The 23,763-nt window shown below is 36.7% G+C and overlaps 1 protein-coding gene across 1 annotated transcript in view; it reads right to left on the bottom strand.

The window, feature by feature from the left end:
• Positions 1–23,763, bottom strand: part of Samsn1 (SAM domain, SH3 domain and nuclear localization signals 1) — an 88,997-nt gene that overhangs the window by 5,561 nt on the left and 59,673 nt on the right. The window contains exons 3-7 of the mRNA XM_035443677.1: positions 20,305–20,454; positions 15,081–15,210; positions 12,474–12,625; positions 9,555–9,761; positions 7,108–7,258 (exon numbers count right to left, since the gene is read on the bottom strand). Of these exons, the coding sequence (XP_035299568.1) occupies positions 7,108–7,258; positions 9,555–9,761; positions 12,474–12,625; positions 15,081–15,210; positions 20,305–20,454 (790 nt within the window). The remainder of the gene's footprint in view (positions 1–7,107; positions 7,259–9,554; positions 9,762–12,473; positions 12,626–15,080; positions 15,211–20,304; positions 20,455–23,763) is intronic.

Genomic DNA, 23,763 nt, shown 5'->3' with positions numbered 1-23,763 from the left:
AAAGGAGTCTATGAAGTCTTGAGAGAAATGAAGCCTCTGCTTGGCTTCCTGCCTTTGTTCTGTGGCTGTACAGTCACCAGCGAAGAACAGCCACACACCTTTTAGGATAGCTGCCTCCTCTTGTTTGAACCCCATTTGAGTCCCTAACCCTGAAACTCAGCCATTCCACAGATAACCATGCCAGTATTTGTATGGCAAGGCCTCATCTATGGAGGAAACTTTAATAACTAGTACATCTTAAGTATGCCCCTAGATTATATGGTAACATTGGTTATTTTTTTTATAGTAACTTGACTTTTAGAATGATGAACAAAATATGAGATATCCATTCAAGGGAACACAATTGGTTGTGGCTGTTTTTCTGAGGCGTGAGAGAAGATGGAACAGAAGTCACCCATCTATGCTTGCAGCCTAGCATTGTGGTCACCCTCTAGTGCCACATGTACCAGGAGAAACTCTGATCATCCACACCTGCAGCAATTATCACTTGCACAGTGCTGAGCGCTGTTTCAGGGAAAGGCATAGTCATTCCACGCGGTGAGCAGGAAGCAGAACCGTGGGCCTCACCGCTGTGATGCCACTGTCTCAATGACACCCTGTGAGACTCTGGTCTTGGGAAATGACTCCACTTATTTGAGATGATGTCATAGTGGACTATGTTGCTAATAACAAATAAGAGATGAAACCCAACTCTGATACATTATTTAACAACAGGCTTTGGAAATTAATTTTATAATTCAAATAAATGATGAAGTTATGATCCCATCTTCTCAAAATGTGCTACTTTGCATGTTGACTATTAGCAATTAAATGTACTTGGACAGCAGTAGGTGCAAGAGGACTTTCCTCTTCCTAGTGAAGGAGTGGAAGGTCCCATGTGAGGAACACACCAAAGGCAAGATTGAGGCCAAGGTAAACCTTTACATGAACCTTTATCTTCCAAGCCCTTTCTCTACCACATTGACTAGTCATCCATGCCAAGACCCTTGGCCTGGTTATAGTATTAATCTATTGCCCTTTTTAAAATTAATGCATACAAGTTCAATTATAGCTGTTGGATTCTTAATTCCTTATAAAATGCTCCTTGACTTATAAAACATATTAAAATATGTTGACATCTTTTGATATGTCTTATGCTAGTTTACTTCTCAGGTTTAGCAAAAAAAAAAAGGTAAATGAATAAAAGAAAATGAAATTCTAAGAGGTTAGAGGTACATTTTTCTTGATTCAGCAATATGGCAAAAAATAACATCATCATTCCTTAAATTATGATTTTTATAAAAAAATAAGGTTACCCACATATGAATTGTGTTTTGTTTGCTTTTTATCATTCATAATGTTTAATTTGGTCAGTTACACAGGATGTGGAATCAATGTGGAACATGCCTTTTGGCATATTTGTGAGGTAGTTTTTGAATTGGATTGAATGAGGTGAGGGAATGGTCCCTAGATGTGGGTGAGACTATTTCGTATGCTGGAGAGAATAAGTGTGAGGAAGTGGGTTGAGCACCAGCATCCGTCTTTCAGCTTCCTAACTGTGTATGCAATGTGTGATACGTTGGCAATGCCCCTGCTGCCCAGACTTCCCCAAAATGATGGACTGTACCCTCAAACTAAGAGGTGAAAACCCCTTCTTCCCTTGTTTCCTCATGTCAGGGATTTAGCCACAGCAATAATAAAAACGTCCTCTATATCATTTAATGCTTTGTACATATGTTCACAGCAGTACAGAGACCAATATCAGGCTCTTAATATCTTAAAAATACCTTGCTTTTTAAGGTATGTCTTGATTCACTTAGCAAATTAATTGGTTGAATTTTAAGTTGTAACTAGACCTTCTAGCATTTGAGCTAATACTTTTTTTTGGTAAATTTAATGGAAAAACCTTATAATTTGAACTATTACATATTTAAACTACTCATATTTTAAACTTTCTATTTTATACATGATTGCTTTCCAAAAAATTACACTCTGTATACACATGTATACATCGCTAACATGTTAATGAAATAAATGTTGACCAGACACCAAACTACCCATCTCCCTGTTGCAGAACTCAAACATGTATGGTGGGACTACAGGACATGTCACTTTATATCATCAGGAAAGAGTCTTCCTCACTTTTTGCAAGTCTCTTCACTTAGAATCCTCACTCAATATCTATTGCATCTGTAAGTATTTGTTAGACTCCTACCAGCTGAAAACAAGACTGGGATCATTAGGAAAGCACTTGTGTTAGAGGATTTCATCTTGTTTGATCAAGATGATCCTTTCAAAGCCATGGCAAGGTTAGATTAGTCTCACTGTACTATAAAAGCAAGTGTTAGAGTGTTACACACACACACACACACACACACACACACACACACACACTCACACTCACTCTCTCTCACACACACAGAGGCATTGCAGTAGTCTTTATATGACTGTTGTAAAAAGTCTCTAAGTTCTTCTCACTAGAAATTACTCTCTGAAGAAAGGGTAAAAATGTTTTGATTGCAGTTAAGTTTTATTGTGTAGAATACGCTATTTGCCATAAATGAAATCTTAGATAGTAACAATAAAAATAAATCTGGCAAAATTAAATCCTAAAGACAAGCAGCTATGATTAGAAATATATTTAGGTGTGTGTGTGTGTGTGTGTGTGTGTGTGTGTGTGTGTGTGTAAACAAATACCATTAAAATATCTGTCTCCTCTGCTTGTTTATGTGAGCAATTACTGTATATTTTCTAACACTATGTATCTTTTTTTGGTATCCAGATTCAAATCATGTTCCAGATGGGTCAGAAATCCCAGGTACACATGTCAGGGGCTAGACTCCAGCTGAGACTGGCACACTGCTGGGCCAAATGCTGGACTGCTGTCTGCCATCATTGCAGATCTCTCTTGCTGGTGGCTCTTATCCCAGCTACTGACAGGGCCCTCCCATTTGCCCTGCATCTACTTGGGCAGGCAGGAAGGCACAACTGGGGACGGTAGAGCAATGAGGAGCTGCTGTGACCACAGCCTGTGCCAACAACCTGGCACACAACCCATCCTTTGCCCTTCCTCCTGACTTGGCACTGAAATCAGAACTAACAAGTAACTAAAATATACTGAATACCAATCCCGTGAACATTTCTTATTTGTTGCCATAATTTTACAATTTAAAATTTATTTAGCCCTGTATGCTAAGAAAGGAAGGTATTCCCATCACCCTTCTACCCCAAGGACAGTTGTACATAATCTGCTAGACACATTGAAGACATGTCAACATAATTCCAAATATTCTGAAAGAAACTGTGCAGAGGATATGGAAACAACATACTATAAACAGCGTTAACTCTTTTATTCTAAGGAAGCATTTCTGAGTAAGGTAAAGGGGTCTTTAAAGATTTTGTATGTACAGCAAAGCATGTACACACACACACACACACACACACACACACACACACACACACACACCTCTCCTCAAGTTGGTGGGAATATTTCCTCCAGAAGCAAAGGCCAATTTTAAAGCCCATCATCAACTCACGGACCCTTATATGTAGAAAATAAACAGATCCTGCTTTCTCTGTCCCTTCAAGAACTCACTCACTGTCCCCGTTTTGTCCCACACTTTATCTACTTTCCCAGGTGAGAAAGCCAATGACCTTTTTCTGCTGAGTGATATGCAACATGGTAGTGGGTTCCAAATACCCCTAATTATCTTGCTGGGACCGAAGAGTCCCAAAGTCATCACTGTCCAACAGCAAACCATTGTCCATCATTGTCCACTCGTGACCAGCTTGAACACCTCTCATGGCCCTTATGTCAGCTAGTTGGTAAAGATTCTTGCCTCCCCCCAAGTAGTGTCCTAAAATATCTAATGTACTTTAAATTATAAAGGTCAAAGTTAGAACAATACTGTCTATTTCTGTGTTAAGAGAAAATGAAAATAAAAATGTCTAAATCATAGATTCTTGTTCCCTTTCCCTTGTCCTATCTCCTATCCTCTTTAATAGTCCATATATATTGAGGATTTACATTGGGCTTTTGTTCTTTCCTGAATAATCACAAGGTTTTTAATACTTTAGACACATGCCCAGTTTGCTTAATTTTTATATTGAATGACTGGCAAAGCCAAAACTCTCCAAATGTTCAACCTAAGAATGGAACCCCATATTAGAAATGTACTGACATACATGGTCTGGTGTTATTCAATGATAGTAATAAAGACACATACACAATATGGGGCTGATTTGTGCATCCCATTCTTTTCAGATAGCTATTTTTAGCCTGTGACTGTGACATGCATTTGTTTTATTAAACAATGTCACACTTTTGAATAACCATATATTCAAGGTCTTTATCATTCAAGGAACATGAAGGTTGTGCATTTAATCCTTAGGTTGGTTGTAGAAGATTTGATTCACAAAGTAGGATAGATAAAAATAAGCCTGCAGCAGCATGGTGCCACATCATCAGAATTCACCATCTTATCAACAAATGGAAGCCATTCTTCTTTATTTCATAAGCGAAGCAGTTTCATATAAGATAAATAGCTTTCAGTCAGAATAGCCTAACACACAATATGCATCTTTTTGACATGAATATTCTAACACTACTTTATACCATAAGATTAAAATAAGAATAATCTCAGGGTTGTGTGTTGAAAGTGACACAAGTCAAATCTGCATTTTTCTAGTATTTGTCTGCTGAAAGTAGACTCTCTGAGGGTATGCTTATATATAAGAGGCTATTGTTGAATATTCAGCACTGCTTGACTTTCAAGTACCTCATTCTAAAAAGTCGTATGCAGGGAAATCATTTCTGACATTTGTCCTCTTTATATGTCCAATAATCAAAGTCACATGATGTGATGTGTTTTGTTTTCAGGGACCAAGAAAGATTGCAATCTCATAGGCATAGGAGACTGAGTCTCGGATATATGACTCGAAAAATCTACTTAGCTCTTCTTGTTTTAGTTTTTCTATCTTGTGAATATTACCCTTTAGGAAACTGATAAAGGAGCAGAAATTTTCCATGTTAAAATATTTATCTATTTTTATCTTTACTGGGTCACACATACAGAAGGTACAACTTTGACCTTTACAGCAGTGTGCCTTTGGTCACAGTCCTACCTCTCCTTCTCATCTATTTGTTTGACTTCTTGAAAATTCGTTTCTTATTATTTTCTGCAGCTGGAAATAGGACAAGATAGGGTTTTGAATTGTAGAAGAATAGCAAGTATTTTCAAACATTTAGAAACCACTCTTCTCCCTCCTTATATTTCATGGTCACATTCTTTCGGAGATTGGCTATGTCACTGCACATGATCAACACAACAAACCTACAGACTTGGTTTCTTAGCACGCATTGTTTAGTTAGGAGCCATGAATTGAAATTACAGGATGAAAAAGAAGCTACCTCATCTACCTAAGAGCTATCTCTGCATCAATTCTCCCTGGCAGATTTTATCTGAGCTCATGCTACTGGATAAGCCATCTGCTTTTCTAAGTCTTTACCTGCCTTTAGACTTCATTCTCCTGTGCTTATCTCTCAGTCCCCAAAACTTCAAATAAAACTTTAAAACCCAGACTTAGAATCATTTCTACTGGTGTTGGGCATGCTTACCCAAAGACTTTGGGAAAGGATAGATATATGTGCAAACACAAGATTGCACGTATGTAAAAAGTAAGAAAGGTTCTGAAAAACTACATTAATTCTTACCACACATGAAGCAAGTATAGCCAGACTCCACCTCCGTTTGGAGGACTTTTGAAATTAGGTACAGGATAACCCACAAAAGAAGTCAAGAGGTCTGGTTCTATATACAGAATTCCCCCTTGCTCGCCATCTGAACTGTTTCTGCAGTGTTAAGCCCAGCAATGCTTCCCACACATTGGGCTGGGATCTTATCTCTGAAATCACTAGGATCTCATTTAAGGTCCAAGGCAGTTCTCACCGTAATTAGGGAGGTTAACTGTCTAGCCAAGCTGGGAACAGCACACAGGAAAATAATAAATGTGAAGACCTTGCACTGAAGCTTTAGTAAGAGTATTATGTTTGAAGCAAGTAGTTAAAAGCTACTGTCAGTTTTAGTTTTGAAAGAGAAGACTGGACTCAGTGGTTTAAAATATGTGTTTTAAGCTTTGAAGTTAGATTCCATTCACTTTTTGTCTTTTTCTCTTAAAAAAATTGTTTGAGAATTCCATACATGAGTACACTATATTCACATCGTTCCCTCCTCTCCTCCTCTTCCAGTTCTCACCATGCTTTCCCAACATCCCCATCTGTAATCGTTCACATGCATGCAAGCAATAACAACTATGTATCATAACTGTGGTGTCCTATTAGTTTTGCCCTATTTGCATGTGTTTAGAGCAGAGGCTCCATCCCTCTTCTTTCCATTACAACACACTCTGCAGTACTTGGCCTTCCCTAAACTCAGGGTTTGGATATTTGACTAGACTTAGTAGAAATGGTGTTCTGAATGGGCAATTGTAAAAATCAAAGATATTCCATTTTATAAACACAGCTGGCATAACTTGTACTCAGCCATAGATGAATCAGCATTTATTATTTCATCCTTAATTTATATTTACAAATACAGAGAGCCATTCCTGATAATAAAGGTGAATGCTGAATATTTTTGCAAGCTATTATAACATTTATAAAGAGTACTATAAACACACACAAGATGTGGCTATATGGTAATGAAATGAATTTTCCTGTATGGTAGGATAGCTCATTACCTTAGAGGCAGGCTCTGTGTTGTTTTTTGCAAAACTTGTGTGACTTTTCTCACTAATGACTCATGCTGTCACTAAAATAGTTGCCTCTGAGTCCCCTGGTCTTTGAGAATGCAGGCATCCACTTGTGTGTAATTTAATAGCTTGCGAGAACCAAAACAAGAGACCCAGAGAAATATTTTCCTTTTGTAAGAAAACAGTGAAAAATCTTTTCCCTAATTACACATTTTGACCAGAGCTGTATCTGGTATTATATAAAAATTTTCTCATGTTATATGGAAGAATGCTTTATATGATTCTTAGTAAGTAACATTGTGGCTTTGCTTGTAACAGTTTCACTATTTTTTCAAGGCATGATGGTCAGAAGGGAGAGAAATGGGTGTGTACACTTACTTTCTTCATCCAGGAGACTCTCAGCAGCTGAGAGTAGCCTCATCCTGTCTTCTGCATTGGCAATGTTTAATTCAACAAGATGACTTTCTTTAATGTCCTTCAAGTCTTCCAGGGTCTCATAACCATTGAGCAGAAGTGTTGAAGAATATTCCTGTAGGAGGAGGGAAAGTGTTTAATTTGTAAACTAGTAGGGCTCAAATATTGTGTTATATCTAAATGAAAGTAACTATAGAAATGCCTATCATAGCAAAAACACCAATGGAACTTTTGTGTAAGCTCATTTTATTTACACTAGTTTCCACAAACAAACTCTAGGGCACGTAATAGAAAGCACTGTAAGTTCTTAACCTTCAGAAGGACAACTGTAAAGAAGAAATAATCACTTGGATCTATAATAGTGGGAAAGCTTGGATCATTTAACAGTTGAATTGTCCATGGCATTTGGCACTTTTACTTCTTACCTAGTTAAATTGACACAGCATTTTCTTTTTTTCAATACAGTATCTCTAATCAATTACATTATAGTAATATTTCTGAGCAAGTCTCTCTTTTTGATTGCTTGGTCATGAAAACATCTACTCTATTTTCTTAGAGTAGCTAAAAAATGAACTTGATCTCCAGTGAGATGGGTCAGTAGCTAAACTGCTTGCTGCCTAGGCTGATGACGTATTTTGGGTCCCAGAACATAAATGGTAAGAGAAGAAATTCACTCTTGAAACTGTCCTCTTACACACACACACACACTAAATGAATGAATAAATAAATGTGAAAAGTAAAAATGAACTTGAAACAGAAACAATTCTGTATACAAAATGAGTTTAGCTTTTTGACTGATTGAAAGGTGTTACGTAGCTAATGAATCACAGATGTGTACTTAAGTTTTAAATTAAAATTTTAGTTACATATGAAAGGCTCACAGTTAAGAAAAGTGTTTATTTCCTTTCCTCAGTACGGATATTTTGTCTGTCATTTGCAATGACATATATTAGTGTAAAATTCATAGACTTCTGATCATAAAGTATCTATGTGATTCTCAACCTGTGGGTTTCGACCCCCCACTAGGGTTGTATATCAGATATCCTTCATATCATATATTTACACTAGGATTCATAACAGTGGCAAAATTATAGTTATGAAGCAGCAACAAAAGTAATTTTAGGATTGTGTTTATCACAACATGAGGAACTGTATTAAAGTGTTGCACCATGAGGAAGGTTAAGAATCCCTATTCTGGGTTATTTCTATAACCACTGTCCTAGCAAACTGAATATGCAAAGTGAAGTTAGTTTGTTTTCAGCTTCCTCAAAAATGTCATAGTTTTAGTATCATAGTTTTTCAATTCTTTATTCCAGTTACTAAATTTGAATATGATGTCAGAAAGTTTTAAGTAATCAAGAAAAACTTACCACAAAGCACATTTTAACCAAAAAAAGAGGGGGGAGAAGAGTGATAATTTGTTTAAAAACAGTGTGTTTTAGAATAACACAGAATACCCAAGTTTCCATTCTTACACAGCAATCTATGACTTCTCGAGTACAAAGTCTAATACATTTAGGCGTTTTTCCCTGGGTGACAAAGGCAGGTTTTAAACTGTGTTTGCTTCCAGGACTATCACACTATACCAATCATTCTATAATGAAACCTAAACAGTATGTTGGAAGACAGGAGAGTAAGTTAATAACTCAGAAATACCAATTAAGAAAAATATAATTGCTATTGTCTTGATGGATTGCGCTCTCCAAGTACTGACGAGTGACTTTTACAAATGGGAGGCAAAACTGAGAATGGAGTGGTACTACTTAGGGTGTGTACTGTACTATGTAGTATATTCTACCACTTAACAAGAGCTAGTTTTTCAAAGGTACACATAGAATAAAAATAGGATTATAAAAACAGACCATTGGAGTGCCAGTGGTGCGATAGGTTCAAGTGAGGTGCTTATAAAACAAACTTTTCTACGAAATGACCATGTGAACAATAATGATTGCTATTTCTGAAACTACTTCTCAGATGATTATTTTTATATTTTCTTTGCACTTCATGTTGATCCCTCTACTATAAAAAATACAAGCTGCCTTTCATTTTTCTTCTCAGTCCCTCAAATTTCACTGGAGTCTTCACATTCTCTTTATCATTCTCACTTAAACATTTTCCACAGTCGCCTGGTCTCCTAGATATATATTCTTTTATTTTCATTGCCACTTCTCTGCATTAATCTCTACTGCCACTGGCTGCTAAGTACCATTAGGGTTTAGTCCAAAGGGTGCTACATCAAGACGTGTCCTTAAAATAGTAAAAGTAATTAAGGAGATAGAAGAGCTGTTCTAGGAAAACAGACCCCCACACACACACTGTAAATCTTGCACTTTTAACAACCCTATGAAAATACTGATCCACTCTCCTGACCTATTCTACCCATTCTCCAGCAAAAAAAAAGGTTTACTAACCTGCAGGTGAATCTGCTCCAGGAACTCCTGCAGAGTCTTGGTGCTCTCTCTTTTACTGCTTCGCTGTGCCTTTATTCTCTTAGGAGCTGCTTCCTCTTCTGAGATAACATCCACGTAAATAAATTTGAAGTTTCCTACTTTGTTGTTAAGCATGCCTGTCCACATTCCCATCGGGGTTTTACAGATAATGTCTATGATGTCTCCTTTCTGTGGACGAAAAATATATGGACGAATATATATATATATATATATATATATATAATATATATATATATATATATGTCAAATTCCAAAGCATCACCTTGTTTTGATCATATGGAAAACGAATGGAAGTGTAGGAACCTCAGAGGAATGAGGGTAAAATGCTAAAGGTCCAGAGATTATGGAAACAGACTCGAGTTCACTTCCTCACTAAAAGTATTCACTATGTAGTAAAGAACATACCCACACGCTTGTTTATGCTTTTCTCTTCCTTGTCATATTAACGCACTAACTTACATGGTAGAACAATATACCTCATATGTTACATATATTGTTAGCTCATGCTTGCTAGGTATGTGTTGGGTAAACAGCCTGAGGTACCAGATTATTGCTCTAAGTGTTACAGGAAAAGAAACACTGATATTAAGAGACTTTTCACAACACTAAACTAAGTTAAAGATGGGGTCAGAACTCAAGCCGAAGCTGTGCGAGCTGAAAAATGATTCCTTTTTATTCCCTTTCCCAAATCAGTATAGGACTAAGGGCATCAGACCGCCATTCAAATGTGCTATCTTAACGGGAGAAGAAAGGCACGTGGACTCTGCCCATGATCTTATCTCATCTGACAGGATTCAGTGACAGTCTGAAGTCAGCTCATGTGAACTGTTTTATCTAGCTAAAGTAATGAATGTATAGGATTTACTAAATATGTAATGGAAGTATTTGGATAGCCAGGTGTATGCTGCTTAATTCTTCAGTTACGGATGACACTCTTCCTATCAGTGACACTACCACAGTGGCACTTTTCTGTGACCTATGGAAACCCATTGGGGAAAGCTATCTCTTTGGCCTGGGTGGAGACCTCACTTTCCAGGCTACTAAAATTATAAAGAATTAATGTTTGGTCTGGTCAATCATCTAGCCAAAGGATCACCCCTTGGGAAGTGGGTTCACCTTAAGCCATGCTCAAGGGAGACAATGAATAATGAGCCCGTTAGTGAGGTAAAAGTGCTGTTACTTCCCAGAATTGTCACCCCTCATATAGAGCTGCAGACACTTTCCCACGTCTGTCTGAATTACTCAGAAAAGCACAACTTTTCCTTCTCCTCTTCATGTCTCTTTTCTAAATGTGCTCTTCCTAACGCTTTCCCTTTATTCTTTCTCTGCAGTGCCCATCTCTACCACGCAAGTGTTTGTCTGCTAGGTGGGTGACCTCCATGCAGAACCAACGCAATGCCATGGCTTTCTCTGTTCTTCATAGTCCTCTTCCCTGTAGCTAGTGAGACTTACAACTTGCTGCCCTGGATTTTTTTCTCTTAAGATACAATCAAGTTTTCTTCCATTTTGAGCCCATTCTTAAATTCTTGTATTAGCAAGGCTAAGAACTCTACATAAGGACCTCGGTTTCCCAGGAAACATGTTGTCACCTCACTGGAATTCCCCAAAATTTCTGATAACATCAAAAGAAAATATTATGTAGACTAAAATCTACAACAATGTTTTCAATGGAGCATGAACTAAGCAGATTGAATTGGCCAAACCAACTAGCATTTTTGTGTATTCCTATTCAAGTCATCATTTGGCTGTAGGATGTAATTATTGACAAGAGTAAAAATTCTCCTCGGGACATTTCTTTATGAGGAAATTTCATTTTGGGGGAAGTACATGCCTATTTTATGAGTCACATTTATTCAAATAAGAATCATAGTTACTCTGTTGAGATATAACTTTTCATCCCAAAGAGATGACATAGATCCCGATATTTGCTCCTTCAAGGCTCTATCCTTAGAGCTATGCTTAAATCTATGTTTTCCTGCAGGTCTGTGAATATATGATTGAAGTGAAAAACAAATTTTATTTGCAATAGTAATATATCATTGAGTATGATTTTGATTGAAAAATATGATCTCTCTGATTTGGGATAGTATATGTGCCTGTCTATCTTCTGGGTTTGGGTGTAGGTGTTTGCACTTTTCCCTGCAAAAATGAAATGGCAGGCCAGATGCTGTCCACTCAGGAAACCAGCAAACTGGCTAGGATGGCTAACAAGTTTCACTGGGTCTTTCCTACAAAATGTAAATATTTTACGTTTGTGGTCTTGTCTCTTGTATCTTTTAAACTTGCATATTTCAGCAAAGCTGGCAGGTGACCCAGGCAAAGATTCAGTTTCCTTCCTCAGGAACTGTGGGATCTTTATTGTGTTCTATGGGAGCTCCAGAAAATCACCTTAATGGCAAAAGGCCATAGTTTCATAGGGAAGCAGAAGAAACTGTGTTCTCTTAACACATGGGAGCTTTGATAAGGACTTCATGTCTGCAAGCCTAATATAAGTCAGGGGTACCCTTGTGAAGATAACAGCAGACCATACCCTGTAGTGGGAATTTGTTTCCACCAATAGTTTTGGACTCTTAGGGTGTGGCTTCCATGTGTGGTCATTATCCCTTAAAAGGAAGAGGGATAGACTGATTCTTCTCAAGTTTTGGACTCTTAGGGTGTAGCTTCCATGTGTGGTCGTTATCCCTTAAAAGGAAGAGGAATAGACTGATTCCTCTCATCCCAGTTCACACTAAGTTCAAATTCTTCCGATTGGGAGCCAGTCCAACCTACTATGGGAAGAATACACACCCTTCACCCTTGCTTTCCATTTCCTGTTGTTCCTACATTATATCATGCAACTAGCATTTGACAAACCCAGAAGCATATGAAAGATGGTCCCACCTTGATTTTGAGGGAGTCGGTGTCATAGGGACTTGGTGTGAAATCAGTGTGCACTCTGGCACGGCCACAGAATGGCCCTGAGTAGGGACTGTCATCATCCAGTCGAAAACTGTCCCTGTTACTCGTTCCATCTGAACAGCTTGTTATTCCACCTGGTGAAGGAAAGGTTAACAGTTCTTATCGACACTTCTTAGCCCCCTACACCTTGTCTAGACCTGGAGCAATGGATGCCAGTCTTATGGAGCTGCTCATCACTCTGCCTCAGTGATTCGCTCTCCTCAGCTAGTGGTGACTCTTTCCCTGCCAGTCTGAATTCTCCCCTCACTCTGATTCCAATACCATCTCACTTTGGAGTCTATGATATGATACATCAAAAAGGGCATTAAGAATGCCCACAGCTCACAGACCCCAGTCTGACAGCTGGGAAACCAGCATAAGACTGAACCAGACCCCCTGAATGTAGGTGTCAGCTGGGGGACCTGGGCAACCTATGGGGCCTCTGGCAGTGGAACCAGTATTTATCCCTAGTACACGAATGGGCTTTGGGAGCACATTCCCTATGGAGGAATGTTCTCTCAGCCCAGACACATGGGAGAGGACCTAGGTCCTGCCCCAAATAATGTGACAGACTTTGATGATCCCCCATGGTAGGCCTCACCCTCCCTGAGGAATGGATGGGGGTTGCCATGGGGAATTGGTGGGGGAAATGAGAGGATGGGAGGGAGAGGGAACTGGGATTGGTATGTGTGATAAGATCGTTTTTAATTTAAATAAAAATTAATTTTAAAAAAGAATGTCTGCTAAATTGGAGCAAGTTATAGGGTCAAACTTTGACCTAGATATTTTCATACTTGAACACTAAGAGAATTTGATAGTTGTAGTTTAATCATTATGTGTTATTATTGATCAGAAATGGTCAACACATAACATTTCAGAGTTCCCTACAACTTACATAATTGTAAAAAAAAAAAATGTCCTCCCTAAATTCTGATTGTGTGCCAAAGGCCAGGAAAGAGAAAAAATTTTGCTTATAAAAGGTGATGCTTTTGCTCGTCATGAGGTGGGGAGGAAGATTGCCCAAATGTCTGAACTTCCAAGTTATCCTAAACTGCCTGGATGCTTGTTTTCTGGTCCCCTTCCTTTCTGATCTTGAATTTCAGGTGTAAGGAAACAAAATGGAACAAAGCTAACTGAAGGAATCATTCCATTTTCCTCCAGTTTGTTTCCTTTTCGTGGTGTCAGTTCTGTCACCAAGGGAAATGCCTCCTTGTATCTCCCACACACTCAGTCTCCTCAGGTTTTCCTTCAGCCCGGCACTTTGCTGCTAGAGGAGGAAAAGCTATAGCATATTCACTACCATGCATTAGGAAATGAGGTAAAAACCCTTCAGGACGTTCTACATCGTGTAAGAACAGAAATATAGCACGTAAGTGGAACACTATCTCCGCATGCCTCTCTTCTAGTTGCATGTGTGGGGGCAGGCTTTGCCTCATGGGTTGGAGTAATAAAATTCTTCCCACGTTCAGTATCACAACTTGAATTTGAAAACTTTCAGCAAAAAATGGATACTTATGAAATCTGAATCACACCCCACCACACACCACACCCTCCCCCCCCACACTACATCCTTCAAATGTTTACTTATGAAATCTGAATCACACACACACACACACACACACACACACACACACACACACACCATCCTTCAAATGTTTCTGCCTTAATTTTCACCACAAAAAATGTTCTAGAGCTCATATGAATAAAATTGAGGATGTTCAAAATATCTGCTCTTTGTGAGCCATCTTGAAATAACAGTAGTTGATTTAAAAGGAAAATAAATTTGCAGTGACTTTGAAAGTCATGAAGAGACTGGAGGAAAGATAGCAGTTTACATATAAAAGACACAAGGCACCGCCCTGCCAGTACTTTCTTGCAAGTATTGTAGAAAAAAAAAATCACTGAGTCTTGAGTAATATTCTGCTTACACAAATATCAATGTTGACTCAGCAATCCTTGTAGTTGCCTACTCATCTTCTTTCCGTGACATATCTATCAATTCATTACTTCGGTCTCTCCTTACTAATGGTAAATGTGAGTGACAGAATTGAGGCAAATGGCCTGCACTGTGCAGAAAATCCGGAAACTTTTAGAAAGAAAGGAAGGAAGAGGGGGAGGCAGAAGAAGAGGCAGAATGAGAGAGGGAGGGGGGAAGGGACAAAGACAAAAAGAAAAGGAGCAAAGAAGGGACATAGAGGAAATATAAGGAACCAAATTTTACTTATTTTAAATAATTTTATAATTTTTGACTCAACGCTAGGTTTCCTGGGCATACAATTTTGGTATCACGTTTTATTACTTAGCCCAACTTTTAAGGCATTTTCACAAGAGCCCTGCAGAATATAGCCTCAAAGTATTTTATGCTATGTATCACAATCAGTTACTCCATGTAGACTCAATGTATCCAACCTTTTCAACTTCTCTGTTATAAAATGTTTGGATCTTTGCTTCTAATCTGATAAATAACATCAGCGTGATCATTAGTTGTTTTTTAATTAGTTTAACCCAGGCTTCATTTCTTAGATGAAACCCCTTATTCGTTAACCTTACTTGATGAGCTCTGCCCACTGTAGAGGCTATCCATTGAGTCGCTGGCTTTGAGAGAGATCTTCTCTGTATGTGTTCCAATCATGGGATCACTGTTACGATATGGGAGGGCTTCCTCTCCATTTTCCTCCTCCTTGAGAAGAGAACATATCAGAGGTTAAGGGTGCAGATCAGATTTCCATGGAGATGTTCAATGTGTTCACCAATTCTACAAGCAAGACACATTTAAACAATAAAACACTCATGAATACATCAGCATAATATATGAGGGTCATTAATCTTCAGTTCATTTTCTAGGAAAACACTTTAGAGGATACTTGGAAAAATTCCCTAGATGAGACATCGTTTATTGTGGAATTCAACTGCAATTATAATGGCCTAGTTTTGAAAATAAAGATGAATATCATATCAAGACTTATTTAATCAGAAATGTTAGATGTATTGGCATCGTTGCTTTTTCTGTTGAAGTGCAGTTACTTCTTCATGTTCTCCCTCTTATCTGTTTGCCACCATTGCTAATCCTTTGAGATCTGATACTACAGGTTTAAACTCTGCGCATTTGTTTCATGTCAGTTATTTGCACGCCACCAGATCACCAGATATGAATAAAACATGCTCACTTTGCAATTCTAAAGCAAGGCTTATCTCAGGAGCTTTACAAATCTCATACTGTGCTTGCCACCTAGTCAAGTGAAAAGCAAATCTTGCATAAAATTAGAAAAGACAGACAATTTCAAAACAAATTACATTTTCTTGAAAACATTTCAAATGCTTGCCATTTTTAGAAAGCTTGGACAAAGTCTATGAATTTCTTAATACTCATCATATCGTAATTCAATAGTCTTATTTTTGAGAATTACTGAGCATTGATAAAACTTCATAATAAACATAGACTTAGTTTGATTCTCTGCTTTTATCTATTCTTTATCCATTCAATCATTCAGGAAAGTTTTATCAAGCACAGCCTAGGTACTTGCCTAGTTTCTAAAATTTGTGGATACTCTAATTAGCAAGATCACAGAGTAAAGGGGTTTTGGATCTAATACATTATGTTCTAATCTAAATGGACTGGGCATACTGTATAAGCTATGTGTTTATATGACTATAGGGGTTGCACATATGTATATGGAAGTATTAGCATGAAACATGCAAGTACTGTGGAGATAGGCTGTATAATGTGAGAGAATTAGTAAATTGATCAAAAATGAGAAAGGTTAGTTGATTTAAGCAAAATGAATTCCAAAGACTTCAACTAAAAGGTAACAAATGCCCAGAATCTATCTGAAGATGTATTATGATATCCTTTTTTATAATATGTAAGCCTGAATTACGGGAAAATAGCACTTTTATTTTCTTCTAAATGTACTTTTCTAAAATAAGAACAAAATTGAATTCGTAAGTAGCCTTAGGTGTACAGGTCAATGTCATGAGAGAAAGGAGGGTATTACATACTGACAACTCAGAGCAGTGATTGAGAGCCAGTTCATGAAGAACGCCGTAGACTACTGTGATGGCCTTGGGAATGTGACACCTATATCTTCATGTGTATTGTGAGAAACACAGGAACTTTGGTGTTGGACACTGAATGGTTTGATTCCATATTGTCATCTCCAAAAACTCACACGTGCATTAAAATTTCACTGTGAGATATTGTAAAGGGAAACTTAATCTGACTTTGATATTTAGAGGTAATGGCATTTGGGAGATGATTGGGACTGGATAAGGTCATCATTATAGAGACCCATGATTGGGTATTGGTGGCTTTACTAGCAGAGGGATACATACTAAAACATCTACATATGTATTGTATTTGTCATTGCATGGTAGCCTCTGTTTCCTTGTAACCCTGTCTTGGACCATGTCTGTGACCCAAAATCAGGTTGTTTGTGAATAACCAGTCTGTTGTTTATTGCCATTTGCAACAGAAATATGACTAATACACTCTAGAAGCTCCAGTTATCCCTCTTTGTATCTACCGCTGTGTTTGCACTGAAGCCAGACCCACCACTGCCTCGGTAGCTGAATACTTATGAATAACATTGGTACCTATTCTGCTAGGAGAAAAAAGAGCTCTTCTACTGGGAAGTTTTAGTTCAAGAATTCCCCACAAATCTGGCCAAAACATTCTTAGAAAAGAGAAACTTTGGTTCTTTTCTCCTCCCCCTCTTACAGATGTCAGATTTGCACTGTCATTGCAAGCTTATCATATGCAGTTACCCTTTTTTGTTTTTTTTTTGTTTTGTTTTGATTTTGGCATGGCATCTTTTGAGAGATGTTTTTTGTTTGTTTGTTTTGTTTTTTTCTTTTTTATTTACATTAGAAACAAGCTTCTTTTACATGTCAATCCCACTTCCCTCCCCTCCTCTTCTGCCTCCCCACAGACCCCCTATCCCAATTCCTTTCTGCTCCCCAGGGTGAGGCCTTCCATGGGGGATATTCAAAGTCTGTCATATCATTTGGAGCAGACCCTAGATCCTTTACAAGACATCAACGTTTTAATCTGGGGCCTTTCGGGGATCTTTTCACACTTTCTTATCCAGAATGGATCTTACTGGAGAGATAATAGACAGAACTTAAGTGGTGGTTGTGGTTATGCAGTCAGGGGAAGCTAGTGACTTAGTTTAAATCAGAGACAATTTGAATAGAAAACAAATAGAATATTCTTTGGATATTAGAAACAGGAGAATAGTTATTATTATATTATGATAATTATGTTCAAACTTGAATTTGGAGTGATTCTTTTTCTCCCTTACTCTCGTTGATATCTAGAACCATAAAAGTTTTGTCTTTTGCCACTGAAACTAATGGATGAGAAATAAGTTTTTTTCTCAAATAAATGCTGAGAACTTCAATATTTTTATATATTAGGTTGTGGTATCTATTGGACATCTCTGTAATAGCATCAAAATGAGTAGTCAGATGTAGTTCTTTGTTTTTACTCTTTTGGCTTTTGCAGGGGGGTCACCACCCAGCTCCCAAATAAATACACACAGTCTTACTCTTACTTATGAATGCCCGGCCTAAGCTTGTCTTGTTTCTTGCCAGCTTTTCTTAAATTATCCAGACTACCTTTTGCCTCTGGATTTTATCTTTCTTTTACTTCTATAAATCTTACTTTCACTGTTACTCCATACCTTGCTATGTAGCTGAGTGTCTGGCCCCTGATGTCTTCCTTTCCTTGTTCTATCTTGATCCTTCCTCCTATCTGCCCAGACTTCTCCTTTTATTCTCTCTGCCTGCCAGCATTGCCTGTCCTTTCTCCTGCCTCACTATCGGCCTTCAACTCTTTATTAGACCATCAGGTGTTTTAGACAAGCAAAGCATCACACCTTCACAGAGTTAAACAAATGCAGCAGCCAGCCAGTTGATTATAGCAATCAAGTGAAGAAGTCATGTCTAGAGATACTTTGGAAAACAATAGTGTAAGAAAGTCTAAGATCACAAGAGAGAAGAGGGTATAGTTAATGGACTGTCCAAGACTTTAAGAAGCCTTGGGGAAACTTAATATTTAAAGAGATAAAAACAGAAGCAAAGCCAAGAAGAATTCTGTGAAAGAGAAAAGTTCAAAGAATCCTCAAAGAAAAAATCAGGAAGTTTTACATGTAAACATGTCACTACTTTTGCCTATAGCTAAGGAGTAAAATGTCATCTTCTTTGACATCACAGAAGCTACTACTGCTGTGACAGAATGAATAGTGGAGATGGAATTCAAGTAGAAGAGGGCTGAAAAAAAAAGCATAAGACATACAAATGAACAGTATAAAGCTAAAAGTCTAGACATACAACTTCATATTTATGATCTATATGCTTATAACAATATGGAGTATTATGGTCAGCTGACTTCAAGTGTTGCTGCCAAGACAATATAATGGAGAAAGAAAAGTCTTCAATGAATGAAGTTGAGTCAACTAGATAGGTACATGACAAAGAAGGAAGTTTTATTTTTCTGAAACAACACATAGCATATCTAACTCCAAATGGGTCATAAACTAACAGAGCTAATATTATAAAGCCATTAGGAGAAAATGGCTTCATTATATTAAGTAATCTTCATTATATTAAGTTAAGCAATATTTCAAGTATGATGCCTAAAGCAAAATAACAAGAAAAACAGAAAAATTGAGCTATTATAAAATTATAAACATTTGAGGTACAAATAATACTATAAAAATAAAATACAATGCACAGGATAATATATATATATATATATATATATATATATAATATATATATTCACATATCCCATAAAAGACTCATTCAGAAGTTATATAAATATTTAAAACTTAATAAATGGCAATAACCAAATATTAAAAAACTGACAAAATATTTAAAGACATTTCTCCAAATAGAAATAGATACAACCAACAAGCACATTAAAATTTCTCAGTATCATCCATTATAAGAGAAATGTAAATGAAAAATTACAGTGTGAGTCTACTTTATCTTCACTAGTGATTGATACTTAAAAAAGTACCATGAGCTGAAATAATATAGGAACATTGGAGCCACTTATTTTTTTAATATTGGGTAAGTAAAATTATGCATAGTTTTGGGCAACCAGTTGCCATGTCTTCACAATATTTGATACAGAATTACCATATATCAAATAGAAGCAAAAATAGTTTCATACAGAGAATCACACACAAGTGTTTATAGAATCATTAATCATAATATGCCCTAAGTAGAAACAGCCCAAATACCCGCCAGTAAATGTGGAAAAATGTAGATTATTTATAAATGGCATAGTATTTGGCAATAAGAAGAAATGAATTCCAGATGCTTGCTACAACTTAAACAGTATACTATTCTTGACATGCTAGATGTGTGGATTTTCTTCTTTTAAAATGGGAGCAGTAATCCTTTAAGAGCCATACAACTGGGCCAACCAAATGGCTCACTGGGTAAAGGCACTTGCTGAACAAGCCTGAGGACTTGAGTTTGATCCAAAAACCCATGTAAAAGTTGAAAGGGAGAATAGACTAAAAAGTTGTTCTTTGATGCCGGCATGCACCCCATGGCACTCACGTGCATGAGAATACACTGTTTTTTTTTTTTTTTTTTAAAGAACTACAGAATTTCTGAGTATGACAGTAGAAGGAAAAAATATGTCTAAGTGCTTCATAAAGGACCAAATAGTCTAGATCTAGAGAAAGAGCCAACTAAATTATATATATATATATATATATATAATATATATATATATATATATATGTCAAAATATACTTACCTTTTCCTCAGAAAGGGCCTTGATGTATTTTTTCCCCACTTTTTTCTTCATTGTCCATGAAATAGCCCTCATTTTTTTACCTAGATTTCCTCCAGTATTTGAAGTTTTATTTTGTTCTTCGCTTCCATTTGTTAGTTCCCCTTCATGGACCTAATGTAGAATTTTTTTAACAAAAGATGAAATGATAAGGGAGAAAAGATAATTTGTTTGAGTCCAGTGTTTTTCAGTGCTAGGGATTTCACATGCTAGGCAAGGGTACCACACCTAAGCCCCGTGTCCAACCCTAGGAGCCTTCACTGAGAACCCCCTTAAAGAGAATCAAATTTGAATTTTCTGTTCATTTTGTGCTGTACGCATTCTGGACATAACACATATCATTACACATTTACAGATGGCTACCTGCATAAGAAACTTGCTTGAAAGTTCTCATCTTTGCACGTGAAATTCTTGGAGAATTTCAGCTATGAATTAGTAGCTTTACTAAACAATCATTTTAGTTCTTGTTTTGTAGTTGATAAATACAGAAGTTACCATCAGGTAGCACGCGTGATTACAGCTCCCCTCAAAGAGATTGGCGTGGTCATAGTGGTTCTTAAAGAAGTTTGGAAGTGAATTAAATCAATTGAAATCTACAATGTTTTCAGCTGACCAGGTGCTTATGCATGCTCATTGTTCACTTTAAGTAGTAATAAATAGTATCTGGCTCAATCCACTGATAAAAAAATCCTCACATGATTAATAGATTGCATATATGTAATAATTAATGCTTTTATTTGGTTTCCTGTTAACTTGTGCTCATTAATAATCTTCGTGATAAGACAGTGATTTCTTCTCTACTCAGAGCAAAACAAGTGTTGGTGTTTGCCTACAAAGCTAAACAGCATACCATAAATTAATATGGTATGATATAATGAATGATGGAAAATGTCTCTGTAGTGATCTTAAATGCTTTAATATGAAAGCGTAGCCACATAATTAACATTATTATTAATCAATATTATGTTTATAAAATGTGTTACATCATATAGAATCTATGTAAAATAAAAATGTCTTTATGAACTTATTCTTTTCAAAACAGCATCTTCAGTATGTGGGAACAGTTTGTTTAAATGAGTCATTTGTGATGATTCTGACTCAGATACATAATAAAAGTTGACATAAATTGTAACAAACTATTGTCGTGACTGTGCATCTCCTTTACTGTATAAGGTTCTCATCTCAGTTTGGACATACTTTTGCCACGGGTACCTCTAGATAGCCACACATTTCATAAGCTATCCAGGCTTCAATTAATATATAGTAACAGGAAAGAAGTTGTCTGTGTTGTCATTGCCATGCTTGTCCACACTGCCCATTGCTTTACCTGATACGTTCATCTTCTCTACCCTGATTTTATCTGAAAATTTGTTTGCTCATTCAGTGGCTATCTGCATTTCCCATATGATTCATATTCCATGAGAATAACGGCTTTCTCTGGATACTTCATTCTAGTCCCAAGTGTACTTCAAGGCGTGTAAACTGGTGCTCAGTATCCTATAAGTAAATGAAATTCCTAACGTGGAAATTTAAGGTATTCTTCCTCTCCCGTAGAGGACATGTTTGGATTAGATGTTCTCGCTACCTCAGATGTGCACAATGAACTATGAATGTCATCGGCTTTAGTACTGCCCACCATGCTTGACAGGTGGATGGCCTGTTATCCCAGAATATAAAAAAAAAAAAAATGATGGGAAACTTCTGATTAGTGAGCTCGAATATTTTAATATAAGAGTTTAACCACATAGTTAACATCATTATTAATCAATATTATATTTTGCTTCATATCTTACCCCAAATTGCCTATGATAAATATGAATGGACATCCAATTTAAGCCCTCATTGCACATTATTAATTTCTACATTCAAGGTTATAAAGGCAGAGTCTTTGCTTAATTCAAAATACCAGAAAAAAATATAATTCAGAAGCACTCAAATTTTAGTTAGCCTTTTTCTTCTCTATTCTCTTTGCTTAAACTTTCTTGTTTTAATTGTAAAATTATTTTACCAACTAAAATAAATATGAAATATATTATTTAGTTAAAACTGATGTTGTTACTATTATTTAAGCTTCAAATAATGTAATACAAGTACTGCTTGGTTTTTCCCATCATTACTTATAGAGGCTTCAGAGAAACTTTCTCTATATATTTTAAATTAGTTTTCTTTTCTGTGAAGTTAGCCCCATAGCCTGAACTAGATTTCTGTTTAGAATTTACAGTTCTGTTATTGTTACCATCTTTTTAAGTGATATTGCTGCCAGACTCCAGCCCTATGAAGTAGGCATTTTCATCTTTCATTGCAATAGTACTCTAGAGTAGCTAACAGAAACCCTGTCATTGTGTAGGTATCTGTGAAAAGGATGAAAAAATGATACTGGATTTCTGAAAAATGGGAAACTACTTTATCAGCTCTGCTAAATGCTTTAGAAAAATTACAAGGCTATTACCACTTATTCCAATGAATGAACTTGAGATATTTTCATAGGTTTGTTATAAATGAAATAGCAGAACACTGCTATTTATGGTTTTAGAGTTAAGAGTTTATATAAAATACTAAGTGAAAATAAAGTCACACAAAGAAGTCCCCCTCTGTGTATCTACAAATGTGTATACACACATACATAAACAAGTGCATGTATGTATATGAGTACATATGTAATTATATATAGCCACCCATAAATATGTAGAGAGTAAGAAGTGATTGCAGTGGTTGCTATTTCCAGTCAATTTAACAAGATCTAGAATCACTTAGGAATTGAACCTCTGTGCCTACTTGTGCAGGATGATTTTGATTATATAGGTGAGATGGGAAGAGCCACCCACACTAGCTGGGCTTTACCTAGCATGCATTCGTTGTTCTCAGCTTCTTGGCTATATAAGTGATATGACCTGCTGTTTTAAGTAAGTTCCTTCAGTTTTGACTTTCCCACCATGGTGACTGTCATCCTTGACTGTGCTCTGAAATAAACCCATTCTTCCTAGAGTTGCCTTTGGCAGGGTATTTCATCACAACAGCAGGGAAAGAAACTCAAACAGGTGTGTGTGTGTGTGTGTGTGTGTGTGTGTGTGTGTGTGTGATGATATATATGTATATATATAATATACAATATATATTATGGTATATATTACATATCTTATATATTACCTAAATTGATAAAATATAATAATGCATAAAGGTATATCTAAATGGATATATTAAAATATATGAAATGTTATTATCATTTTATCTAGAATGTTCCTTGCTGAAATAAAAATAATGTAGATAATAGATGCATCTGTATATAAGATTTATATAACCTGTTTATCTAAAAGGAATTGTTAGTGAGTTCACTGAGTTAGGGTGAGGTTGCAGATTAGGATTAATAATGAATATATGCTGCCTTCTTAGTTTTCTCAGTGTGACTTCTTCCTATTATTTAAC

This window comes from Cricetulus griseus, chromosome 4 (genome assembly GCF_003668045.3).
Source record: "Cricetulus griseus strain 17A/GY chromosome 4, alternate assembly CriGri-PICRH-1.0, whole genome shotgun sequence".
In the NCBI taxonomy this organism is placed as follows: Eukaryota; Metazoa; Chordata; class Mammalia; order Rodentia; family Cricetidae; genus Cricetulus; species Cricetulus griseus.
This window is presented reverse-complemented; position numbering and strand designations above follow the sequence as displayed.